This window comes from Bos indicus, chromosome 8, assembly GCF_029378745.1.
Source record: "Bos indicus isolate NIAB-ARS_2022 breed Sahiwal x Tharparkar chromosome 8, NIAB-ARS_B.indTharparkar_mat_pri_1.0, whole genome shotgun sequence".
Lineage (NCBI taxonomy): Eukaryota > Metazoa > Chordata > Mammalia > Artiodactyla > Bovidae > Bos > Bos indicus.
Genome location: NC_091767.1, coordinates 106,439,912 through 106,453,054, shown reverse-complemented (window position 1 = coordinate 106,453,054; position 13,143 = coordinate 106,439,912). Strand labels below are relative to the sequence as shown.

General features: G+C 46.4%; 1 protein-coding gene across 3 annotated transcripts in view; it reads left to right on the top strand.

The window, feature by feature from the left end:
• The window catches only part of ASTN2 (astrotactin 2), a 1,047,731-nt gene that overhangs the window by 145,653 nt on the left and 888,935 nt on the right, over positions 1 to 13,143 (top strand). For all 3 annotated transcript variants that reach the window (XM_070795372.1, XM_019966821.2, XM_070795370.1), the window contains exon 2: positions 1,250 to 1,437. In XM_070795372.1, the coding sequence (XP_070651473.1) occupies positions 1,250 to 1,437 (188 nt within the window). The remainder of the gene's footprint in view (positions 1 to 1,249; positions 1,438 to 13,143) is intronic.

Genomic DNA, 13,143 nt, shown 5'->3' with positions numbered 1-13,143 from the left:
TGTCTCTAGGTCTGCTCCATAGCGTGGTCCAGAGGTCCAAGCCTCATACACTATTAAGGCTACTTATCTATGGATGGATTGATTGCTTCTCTTTCCTACAGTAACTGATTTGAAGAAAGATCTGGTAATTCTCCAAGAACCCCATCACCCTTCCTCTCTATTCACAGGACATGCTGATTGGCCTTGTCCTTCAAAATATTTTCAGGGACATCTCCCTTTAGTAGACCGCACGATGGAAGGATTGTAGACTCCAGTGAAAGAAGGCTTTTGGTACCATATGTCCTTGCCCTTCTTATCAAGAAGCTATGTTGGTACAATTACACTGAATGGAAGTACTGCTAAAGTAAAATTTCTTATTTTCAAAGCATCTTCAGAGGGAAAAACAGCCTAGAAGCGAGAGTTAGGAAGTTCAATTTAGGTGACCTTACAAGTGACTAGAAAGTCCTAACTTCCCATTGGTTATATGAGATCACTGGAGTGGGGAAGTGGGTTTTCGAGTATTTTTCAGCCATGGAAGTCTTGGTGCCCATACTTCCTTGTTTGAGAGTACTACCTACGCAGTGTGAGGAGGGGAGTGGAGCTGTGCTGAGTGCAGCAGGAGAAATGGCTCAGAACAACCCACTCGCTAAGCTCCTTTCCCGTAGAGGACGATCCTGAGCCCCTCAGCTGGGCCAAATGTTCTTTGGGGCCTTCCCAGCTCTGAGGTTCTGCATTTCCGCCATGAGCATTTCCAGCTGAGCTTCTGAAGAGCTCACACTCTGAGCTCCCCCTCTTCCCATTCAGGCCCTTCCTTCACCTGCTTATGGTTCCGTGGTCTCAGAAGGACGTGCACACCTTCTCCACCTCTTGCTTAGCTTGTCTCCACCTTTGGAGTGGAATGAGTTCTGCTATCATGCATGGTGCTATGGAAGGGGCACCGGGCAGACCTGGGTTCAAATCCTGCTTCTGCCACTCTGTTGTTCTGGGATAGCCATGCTACAAGCTAACTGGCCTGTAAATGGAAGTGACCATCTCTGGCTCATGGATTTTTTTAGCTTTTCCCTTTGTATTGGCGTATAGTCAATTAACCACGTTGTGATCGTTTCAGGTGTGAAGCAGAGTGGCTCTGGCTCATAGATTTGGTGCCGGGAAAGGCATCCAACACAGGGTAGATGCCTTTGGAGCTCCCGAATGCGTGTGGCTCCTCTCCTGCCCGGCGTGCCGAGGCCAGGCCCGCCGCTCACCCAGTGCCTTGCCTCTTGTCTTGCAGAGATGTCGGGCACAGCTGCGGACATCTCGCTGGTCCGCTGGCAGCAGCAGTGGCTGGAGAACGGCACCCTGTACTTCCACGTGTCCACGAGCAGCCCCGGGCAGCTGGCCCAGGCCACCGCCCCCACGCTCCAGGAGCCCTCGGAGATCGTAGAGGAGCAGATGCATATTCTCCACATTTCTGTGATGGTGAGTGAGCAGGAACCCAGGAGGGGGCTTCAGGGAGTTGGGGGGGCGGTGATGGGGAGGGCAAGGTGGAGAGACCATGCCGGGAGGCAAGGGATTGCCAGCAGGTGGAGTGAAGGAGCTGGCTAAGTACGAGAGGTCAGAATGATAAACAGAAGGTCAGATGGATTCTACGGTGTCACTTGGACTGATGCATACTCGTCCATCATCTGTCAGCTGTGACAAGCTAATTGTGCTTCAGAGGAGAAAATAAAGGGTCTCCAGCTCCTTGGCCTTTTGGCCGACATCTCTGGGAATAGCTGTTTAACATCTGCCGCGTGCTCAGCCTGCCTGGCTGAGGGCTGAGGTTCAGTGCTCCAGCGCAACTGGCCTTTCCAAGAATGACTGAGCAAACAAAACTGGAGTGGGGCTGCCCTTTCCCAAGCACCCTTGATGTGTTTTAACCCTCACAACACCCTCTTCAGTGTAGACCATGCATGATGGCCCCTGGAGCTGGACTCTGCATAGCCAGGGCTATTACACACCATCTCCCCACTGCACCGCCCCATTACCCTCATTTATATTTGTGAATACTGAGTCAGAGAGCAGAGAAACTAACCCAAAGTCACATAGCTAGGAAGAGATGGAGCTGCTCTTGGGTATTTGAACCCAAGTGTGATGTGTCTGGCTATAAAAACTCAACTATTCTCTACACTCCCTTTTTCAATGCAAGAATTTATTGACCATGTGTCAAGCCCTGCACTGGGAGCATTCATGGGCATTATTTCATTGCATTCTCACCAAGAAGTCAGGCATGCCACCTCCATGTTAGAGATGAAGTTATGGACACAGAGAAGTGAAGTGGCCTCCCATCTCTGTTGGGCTCAGGATCTGGAACTCTGAGCCTGCTGCCTCCTTAAAGAAGGATGCCAGGGCAGAAATCACTGGAATGGTAAGTCTATGATGTATGTAGACTCACATTAACGATGATTTGAAAAGCTGTAATTAATGGCTTTGTACAGTAAATTGAAAAAAAGAATCAAAGTGAAGAATGTACAGGGTCTAACTGGCTCTAGAAAAGATCAGATAATAGCTACAACTGAACTCAAGTCTGGTGCTTTTCACTCCTCAGGCCACTCTACAGTATTTTCTCCTTTTTACCTTTAGCACAGATGCACAAGTGTAGGAAATGTCACTCCTAGCCTACGTGTAAGGAAGGTAGGGCTCAGAGAAGTGAAGTGGTTGGCCTAAGGTCACTCAGCAGAATGGAGCTATGAGCCAGCCCTTCCTTTCTGCCTTTCATTCAGTCGTCAATGGTACTTACCAAGAACCTGCGATGGAGCGGAGCTGACCTTTCGTCATGGTCTCCGTGCTCCAGGCCCCTCTTAACCCTTACTGTGCATGACACATTCTCATTAGGGCTGAATAAGTGCTTGGAAGTTTTCTCTTTTTGGAAAAACACGCACATACCCCAGCCAGACAGCCACGTTAAATTTGGACCTAACGCATGCTCATCACGTGGAGGAACAAATCAAGGCCTTTGTGTTATTCATGGAATGAGTGTGATAGACTTTTCCCATTTTTATATTTAGCGAGTGTTGCAGCCACATGCCAAGCCAAGTGGGTGCCTGCATGCTGACGCTGGGTTGCAAGTTTGTGGGCACTTCTCAGGTGCTTGCTGAGCACCTCGTGCAGGCTGGGGTGCCATCTGATGTGAAGAAGACTGGACAGGGCGCGACTCTTCTTTGAATGTCTGGGAGTGAAACTCGGTTTGGATTCACATTTATTAAGCGTTTTCTGTTTCAGCATAGCATTTACTCACCTACGTCCTCCCATAACCCAGGGACTTTGACTGAATTATACCAATGATAATACTAGTCTTGCATGGACTTTCTCTGTTTCCACACCCAGTGTTAATGATACTAAATCAGACCTCTCCCCAAAGACTGTCAGTGATCCTTAGTGTTTTTTTTTTGTTTTTTTTTTTTCTGCTCAGTGAGTTTAGCTTGGAAAGAATTCACCAAGACCCAAAATGTCTCTTGAATTTCCTTGCAATCAAGGATGTGGCTGGTGGAGTAGGTTGTGCAGAGGTTGGCGCTCTCCAGACCCTCCCTGCCTGCTAGCTGGGGTGGCCTAGGCCTTCCACCCTGTGGTCCCACCGGTTCTTTCCCCTTCAGGGCTCCAATACTTTGATCTTTCCCATCCTCACCTTACCCCTCAGCAGACAGAGTCACATCCAGGAACACAGGGGCCTCCTTGGCGTCCGCTGATGGCAGCCCAGCCTCTCAGGGTGTGGATGTCCTCAGAGACCCCTGCCCTCTATCTAGAGGGAGGTGACATGCATTTGTACCTGAGCTCCAGTGCCTGGGTGTAAAATTCCACTCTGCCATGGACACTCTGGGTGATATTGGGCAATGTATTTAACCCTTCTGCCCGCTGTTTTGTCATCTATAAAAATAAGGGTTATGCTAATGCTGTGTAACAGAGCACTTGTGTCAGAGGAGCCTGGCATGTAAGGGCATTAGCTTTTATTATTTGGTACACTTTTATTATCTGGGCTTGCCAGGTGGCACTAGGGGTAAAGAACCTGTCTGCCAATGCAGGAGACCTAAGAGACGGGTTCGATCCTTGAGTCGGGAAGATCCCCTGGAGGAGGGCATGGCATCCCACTCCAGTATTCTTGAGTGGAGAATCCCCATGGACTGTAGCCCACCAGGCTACATTCGTAAAGAGCTGGACACAACTAAAGCAACTTAGCACATGCACACACACTTTTATGATGGAGGCAAGCTGATATGTTATACCCATTCATTTTGCAGATGGATAAACTGAGGTCCAGATGCAAGCTAGGACTCCCCATCCAGGCATCTCAGACTCTGTGGCTCAGATTCTGTCCTTGCCATCCTGGCCACAGATAATTCAGCAAAAACAAAAAGCAGTGTTTGCTTCTCCCCACTCCCACCTTCCCCATCTTTTTAATTTAAAAAGGTTTTTTCTTCTTTTAATTTAAAAAATTTAAAAATCCTAAACATTTAAAATGGCATTCATGGGCCTTCCCTGACAGTCAAGTGGTTAAGACTCGCTGCTTCCAGAAGGGACTCTCCATGCCCCAGCTAAGATTTCTGCTGGAACTAAAGATACCACATGCCTCAAGGAAGATGGAAGACCCATAGGCTGCAACTAAAACCCAGCACAGCTTAATAAATAAATGAGTGACTGAATAAATAAATAAAAATGTCATTCCTGGTGGCTGGGTTCTGCCCTCCCATTTCACAGATGAAAAATTTGAGACTAAGTGAGTTCCTTTGACTTGCCTAAGGCTGAAAGTGAAAAGTGGAAGTTAGTTACTTAGTCATTTCCAACTCTTTATGACCCCATGGACTGTAGCCCACCAAGCTTGTCTATGGAATTCTCCAGGCAAGAATATTGGAGTGGGTTGCCATTTCCTTCTCCAGGGGATCTTCCTCACCCAGAGACCGAACCCAGGTCTCCTGCTGGCTCTGTTGGGGCCAGGATTTTCCAAGACTCCAAACCCATGTCACAGGGCTGTTGAGGACACTGTGACTCTCCCTCTGTCCAACTCTGCACTGCCATTATCTCCAGTGAAGGTCTGAGATGGTTTGGGAGGAGACCAAACCATCCAGTCACATCTCAGAGAAATCTGGCGGTCCAGGTCAGTGTTTTTCATCCACTTACTTGGGCATAAATATCCTGCCCACCCATGCAGAGCAACCAGCTCCAGCTCAGTCACTGGAACCTGTGACAATCCATGCCTGCTGGAGTGGAACCAGCATGCTGACTATTAATATCCCAAGGGTCAGGCAACAAGGAGGTACTTGGTGGACGCCTGGGCAGAGGACGAGAGTAGGGGGTCATTCATCTAGTCTGCGGCTTTAGCTTCAGCTACCCTGAGCAGTCACATGCCTGCCTCAGGCATGCAGGGAGAATGATGGATGCAGAGAACAGAGCAGAGGTTTGGAAGACACTGTCTTTCTTGCTTCCTGCTTCCTGACGGTTTTACTCTGGGGACTCCCCTCTCCTCTTTGAGCCTCAGTTTCTTTATAAAACAACTGATCCTTCCAGTCTCACAGGATGAGTGAGAAGAGCATAAGAAACATATATAAAGAGTACCCAATGTCCATCTGGCACATCATAGGCACATAATAATAGTGGTTACTACTATTACAGTTGCAAGTGTTTAAAATACTCTAACGTAGGACAAGAGATGTTGGATTTTGTCTTGTTTTCTCTGCTATCTTGCTATCTGATCTAGAGAAATATTCACAATACCTGGCATTTATTGAGAACTTACAGCATGCTAGGTAATATTTGATTTACATGCATTGTTAAATTTAATCCTCACAGCATATCCTAAGGTGGACACTGTTATTATGTTTATTTCATAGATGTGGATCCTGAACTGCTAATACTTATCAATAGCTACCAGTGTGAGCTGGTCAAGGTTAAATGGCAAAGCCAATATTTCGTTTGTAGAGGTGGGTCCTCTGCCCTTTACCTGTAGACCATCCTTTCTCTTCTCTCTGCATTAGTTGCTGACTTAAAGTATAAAATATTATGGACAAATTGATGCATAGACCCCCACCTTATTTGGAATCTATGAACATGTTACTAAGAGGGGTTATGACTTGGGTGTCAATGCCAAGGTTAAACAGTTATCTCTCTATGGCCTTGGCCACGTCAAACTCATCTGTAAAACTGGGGTAATATTTTCTAATTCTTAGATTTTTTTTTTCAAAGTACTGAATAAGGTCATGCATGCAAAGGTTCTGCATAATAAAACTAATGGCTACCCTCACCAAGAGCTTGTAAAGGACCCAACTTTTAAAGTTTGATGCCAGGCACAATGTAGTAACACGTGCATCATTCATTGAATTGTTCTGGCCCCTGTATAAGACTGGGCTGTCCCCTGTGGCTCAGCAGGTAAAGAATTCGCCTGCAATGAGGGACACCTGGGTTCGCTCCCTGGGCTGGGAAGATCCCCTGGAGAAGGGAAAGGCTATCTACTCCAGTATTCTGGCCTGAAGAATTCCATGGACTGTACAGTCCATGGGGTCACAAAGAGTCGGACACGACTGAGCGACTTCCGTGTTCACTTTCTATAAGATAGGCACTGCTCTTGTCCCTCATTTACAGATGAGGAACCTGGGAGTCGGTGAGATTTTGTAACTTGCTGAAGTTCACCTCACCAGTGAGCACCAGTGCTGGAATCCCAGCTTGTCTGCAGAGAATCTTTGCCCTTGACATGATTCTGCGTGGTTCAGGGCTCGAGATTTAGTAAGTGCTTACAAAGTGATACCTCGTATTAAAGTGTTAGCTGTAGAGACCACAGTAATGAGTATTGTTGGCAAAATGTTTTGAGCAAAAGGATGAAGGAAACATTTGATCTGATGTGTGAAAAGGAAGACGTTTGAGGACTTGTTTCTTTCAAAGGGACCGGCCCACAGAAAATAGCAGAGATTTGTACTGCTGGCTACTGGTGGGGGTGGGGGGGGGTGTGGTTACAGAGGACCAACCTTTCAAAGTGTTTGAGTTCTCCAGAAATGGAGGGGACTGAGTCATAGGTAGTGAGTTCCTTGACTCTGGGGGTATGCGAGCAAAGGCTCGAAGCCCTATCTGTCAGGATTTTGAGAGAAATAATGGTTAAATTAGAAGACTATTGTAGTTCCTTCAAACTTAGATCTATGATTCTATGTAATAATAATCATAGGAAAATACTTTAAGGATTAGAAACTGCCACATAAATCTAAGAAATTATTACCATTCTTGATCAGTAGCTTTGTTTAAAGGATCCGTGTGATATGGGGATCATACTTTTTAAAGCTTTCTGTGAAAAAATTGCTTTTGATCATTTCCCCAACTGTTGTGTTTACTCACTCACAGCATATGATGCATTCCTTAGTCCATTGATTTACTCATTCAATCATGCAGTGCTTTCCTTACCCACTAAACCCAACAGTGAAAATCCTATCTGCTGGAAAAATGGAAAAAAAAAAAAAAAGGCTTTAACAAAATCAACCATGGGCTCAGAACAAGCCAACTCTGCAATTATAGAGGGATGGTACGGGGAGGGAGGTGAGAGGGGGGTTCAGGATTGGGAACACGTGTACACCTGTGGCAGATTCATGTTGATGTATGGCAAAACCAATACAATATTGTAAAGCAATTAGCCTGTAATTAAAATAAATAAATTTAAATTAAAAAAAAAGTGGATCCTACACTGTAAGTTGTATTCCTGAAAAACTAGTTTTCTAAACAACTAAGTTTTAGAAGGTTCTAAGTTAGACTTGAAATATTGTGTTTAGTTTTGGGGATCATATGTTAAGAGAAACAATAATTAACTAGAAAATTTATGAGAAAATAATCAAGACAGCAAAAGATCTTATCATAATGCTAACAAGCACTTTTATAATGCTTGGTTAGTGTTAAGGTCGGGCTTCACTGATAGCTCAGTTGGTAAAAAATCTGCCTGCAATGCAGGAGACCCCAGTTCGATTCCTGGGTCAGGGCGATCTGCTGGAGAAGGGATAGGCTACCCACTCCAGTATCCTGGCCTAGAGAATTCAGTGGACTGTTAGCCCATGGGGTCTCAAAGAGTTGGACACAACTGAATGACTTTCACTTCACTTCAGTGTTATAGTCATTGCCAGATTAACTCATTTAATCCTATGATCATCCTAATTCAATAGGTGTCATTACTCCTGTTACACTTTTGAGGAAATGTAGGTGTAAAGAATGTAACTGCCCTGCAAGGACTGTAGACCTGGGACCCCAAGGACTGGAGCTGACTTACTGGCTTTGGGACTTGGGCACATTCCTTCTCTCTGCTTCTTCTGTTTAGTCATCAACAGTGGGGTGAGGATGGAGGTACCTGCCCACGGATGCTGCGTGAGGATCAGCTGAGGTGATGCACGTGAAGCCCCTGTGCCAGAGCCTGACGTGTAGTCAGCTTGTAATCCGTGGGGAGACTCTGCTGCTTACAAGCGTGCATTTCCCATGGCTGCTATCACCGTGCATCATAGCCTGAATGACTTAAACAACTGAAATGTGTTGCCTCACTGTCTTGGAGGATAGAGCTCTGAGATCAAGATGTGGGCAGACCACGATGTGGATCTGATCCAGACCTCTTCCCTAACTTTTGGTCAAGGCACCTGGGCTGGTGGCAGGAAGACTCTATTCTTCATGGTATTCTCCATGGTAGAAGTCTGTCTCCATGTCCAGATTTTCTTTTTTTCCCCTTTTTTAATTGTTTAAATTATGAAAGTATGACAACATATTTATAGGAGACTTGGAAAATACAGAACAAAGTTATATATAGTTCCACTGTGTATTACAATTTTTTAAGCAGATAAATTAAGATCTTTTTGTTGGAATTTCAGTATCAAACTCTCAAAAATTAGTAGACAGAATATGCAGGGAAGTAGAAGGATATAGTAGACCTGAAAAGCACCATGAACCAATTCAACATAATTAAGCAAATTTTCTCCTTTTTATAAGGATACAGGTTATATTGGATTGAGGTCCACCTAATGACATCATCATAACTTGATTATGTATGTATCCAATATTCATATAAGGTCACGTTATGAGGTACTGGGGATTTAGAGTCCAACATTTTTTTTTGGTGGGGGGCGGGAGGCACAATTCAACTTATAACAATAAGCATTATTGCTGTGCTATTTACATGGTGGCTCAGCTGGTAAAGAGTCCACCTGCAATGTGGGAGACCTGGGTTCGATCTCTGGGTTGGGAAGATCCCCTGCGGGAGGGCATGGCAACCCACTCCAGTATTCTGGCCTGGAGAGCCCATGGGGTCACAGAGTTGGATATGACTGAACAACTTTCACTTTATTTAACATTAATGAAGGATGCACAGGTCAACCAGCATGGGAGAACACAAAGCCTTCCAGAGAGCAGGCAAAGTAGAAGGGGAAACATCTCGACTAAGAGGAATATTTTTTAAAAGATGGCAGGGAAATCGAGTAGTAGGAAGACCATGTGATACACATAGCACAAGGAACCCTGGCCTGGGACTTGGCTGTCCCGGTGCTGCTGCTCACAGGCTCCGTGACCTTGTGCAGGTCCCATTCTCTTCTCAGTGTTATTGAAAGTGAAAGTGAAGTCGCTCAGTCGTGTCTAACTCTTGGCGACCCCATGGACTATAGCCCACCAGGCTCCTCTGTCCATGGGATTCTCCAGGCAAGAATACTGGAGTGGGTTGCCATTTCCTTCTCCAGGGGCTCTTCCCCACTCAGGGATCGAACCCGGGTCTCCTGCATTGCAGGCAGATGCCTTACCCTCTGAGCCACACAAAGAACCCTGGCCTGGGACTTGGCTGTCCTGGCGCTGCTGCGCACATGCTCCGTGACCTTGTGCGGGCCCCGTTCTCTTCCCAGCCTTATTATCCTGTCTGTGAGTTGAGATCCTCAAGCTTCTATATGTTGCCAAGACAAGATGAAGTTTGGAAGTACAAACATCTCAAGTACATTTTTATATGTGTACTATGCCTCATGAATCACATTTTCCCCCAGAAAACATTTTTCTTGAAATTTTAAAAATCACAAATCCTTTTTTTTGGGTTGTTTTTAAGAAATGTACATCACATGAACCTTGAAGTTTGTCCATGACTTGCCTCAACAACAAAGATTCACTAAAAGCCTGCAGGATCTCTGGGCTTATGGGAAGGTTGGGAGAATAAGGCATGGCTTCCGTCCTGAAGGAAATACGGTCTGTCTCCCACAACGTGCAGGGGTGCAGAGCAGGGAAGGAGTATGAGCAGAGGGTGGTGTCAGTATGTCTGGTTTCAAGTTTAGACTGTGCCTCATGCCAGCTGTAGAGATTTGGATAAACCTTCACCTCTGAACTGCTTGTTAGGACACTTGCAAAATGGAAATCAAGTTAAAATTGTCACATTGAACTGAGGTCATGCACAGAAAAGCACTTGGCTAGGTTTTTGCTCAAAGCTATAGTACGATAGTTTGGTTGAAGTATCGGAGCTGGAAACACCTTAGCCCTTGTGGCATCCAATTCTTGAGATGTCAGCGTTTGCTTACTTTTCTATGGACAGATCATCCTGAATCTCAGTGACTGACCCACAGTGCCCTATTTCTCATGCACGGTCTATGTCAGCAGCTGCAGTCGTGGTGGCTCAGATCTTCTGTCTTCTCATTCTGCAACTGTGGCTGACAGGGAGCCCTAGCTTGAGACGTTTGGTTTTCGTGGCAGAGGGAATGAATGGGAGAGTGGGCAGACATCTATTCTGGCTCTTGAAACAAATGCTTAAATATGTGTTCTCACATTCTGTGGGCCAGAGCACGTCCTGTGGCCATGCCCGAGGCCAGTGGCAGGAGTGTGCAGTCCTATATGGAGAATGAGCGTGTGGACAATTACAAACAGCAATGGAAGATACCCCAACCTTCATTTTACAGATGGAGAAAAATGAGGTCAGAAAATGGACATTCTCCATCTATCAACTCCATTTGTCTGAGCTGACGGTCCAGCCCAGATGAAGAGGGTTGACGTGGCATCCCTGAGATTCATCTAAAAAACAGGGCCTGGAGCCAAAAATAAATGCAGGATGAGAACATGCGTAAGAAAAAAGATCTGCACAATATGAGACAGAGGAGAGATACACAGATCAAAAAAAAAAAAAAAAAACACAGACATTCACCAATATTTATTGAGCGACTATTGTGTACCAAATGTATAGAAGCTACCAGAAGTGGAGAGAAATGAAACAGAAAAACATGTATAATATCATGTATGAAACGAGTCGCCAGTCCAGGTTCAATGCATGATGCTGGATGCTTGGGGCTGGTGCACTGGGATGACCCAGAGGGAGGGTACAGGGAGGGAGAAGGGAGGAGGGTTCAGGATGGGGAACACAGGTATACCTGTGGCGGATTCATTTCAGTATTTGGCAAAACTAATACAATATTGTAAAGTTTAAAAATAAAATAAAATTAAAAAGGGAGCCAAGGGCAATGAGGGAGATGTAGAAAAAGAAAGGGAAATCGGCAAGAACAGACAGAAAAGGACTTAGCAGTGAAAGCAGAGGCAGGGAAGGAGGAAACGGCAGAGAGGTAAACAGGGAAGGAGAAGTAGGGGAGTGAGCGGGACCAAACCGAATCCAGTCCCCAGAAAGAGCCATGGAGGGTGGGCTGAAGGGGTGAACAAGGGGCGGTCGGAGTGAGGAGGAGGCTGAGGCTGAAGTCTGGAAGATGAGGGCAACTCCCAGCAGAGATGAGGAGGGTCTGAGCGGGGCTCCTGGGCCAGCAGCTCTGAGAAGAGGCGGCAGAGTTGAAGCAGGGTGGGGTTGCAGTGACATGTCCTGGAAGTGAGGGGCAGGAAGGTCCAGATCCTTTAGAGTGGCAATGTGGGGAGAGGCCAGATGGGCTGACAGAAAAACTCAAGGAGAATGTCCTGTCCACGGCTACTTGCTACTTGCTTTTTCTTCCAGCCTCTTGTCCCCATTTCCTTCAAGAACCTGGGGCTAAGGACTTCCCTGGTGGTTCAGTGTTTAAGATTTTATCTCTCAACATGGGGATGTGGGTTCAATCCCTGGTTTGGGAACTAGGATCCCACATGCCTTGGGGCCACTAAGCCCAGTGCCACAACTAGAGATCCCATGCACCACAACAAGAGAAGGCTCAGTGCCACAGTGAAGACCCAGCACATCCAAAAAACGAAACAGGAGCGAGCCTGGGGCTTTTGGCTTTCGTATCTTAAAGAGGCTTGTGCAAGCTTCCCAGTGGGAAGGATGGGCTGTGGAGAAAAGCGTCTTGCTTTTGGTGTGTTCTCATGACAGGGAATGAATGAATGGAGTGTGTGCACAAATGGGGTGCCTTGTTCCCACTGCTTACTCCCCTCCCCCGTGCCTTGAGTCCATCTGCAGTAAAAATCAAGGTGGGCTTAGCTTTTGGTTCACTGGCCCTTATACCTCTCTCTCCAGTTAATTCCTCCCTCTCCTCATCTTCAGAAGGCAGCTTGGTCTGGTGGAAGCAAGCAGTATGTGTTTGGAGACAGACAGGTGTGGATTCAAATCGTTCCTGTATTGCTGTTTGACCTTAGACATATTGCTGAAATTCTGTGATTCTTACTTTCTCCTGAATTTCCAGGGAGGCTGTGGATCACTCATTCATGGAACTCATGGGAGAAATAAATGATAAAATACACATGGGGTGTCTTAGAACAGTGCTCTGAGAAAACACCTTTCTTTTGGCTTCTAAAAATTCCTTCCGATTCACCATTTTCATACCGTTCATGGGGTCCTCAAGGCAAGAACACTGAAGTGGTTTGCCATTCCCTTCCCCGCTGGACCGTGTTTTGTCAAAACTCCCCACCATGGACCATCCGTCTTTGTTGGCCCTGCATGGCATGGTCCAGAGTTTCACTGAGTTACTCAAGGCTGTGATCCATGTGATCATTTTTGTTTTCTGTGATTGTGGTTTTCAGTCTGTCTGCCTTCTGATGCCTGAGGATAAGAGGCTTGTGCAAGCTTCCTGATGGGAAGGACTGGCTGTGGGGAAAACTGGGTCTTGCTCTGGCGGGCAGGGCCATGCTCAGCAAATCTTTAATCCAGTTTTCTGCTGATGGGTGGGGTTGTGCCCCCTCCCTGTAGTTTGGCCAGAGGCGGCCCAGTCCTGGAGTCTTCGGTCTCTATGGTAGGGCTAATGGTGACCTCCTCCAAGGGGATGCCACACCCCCTAGGGC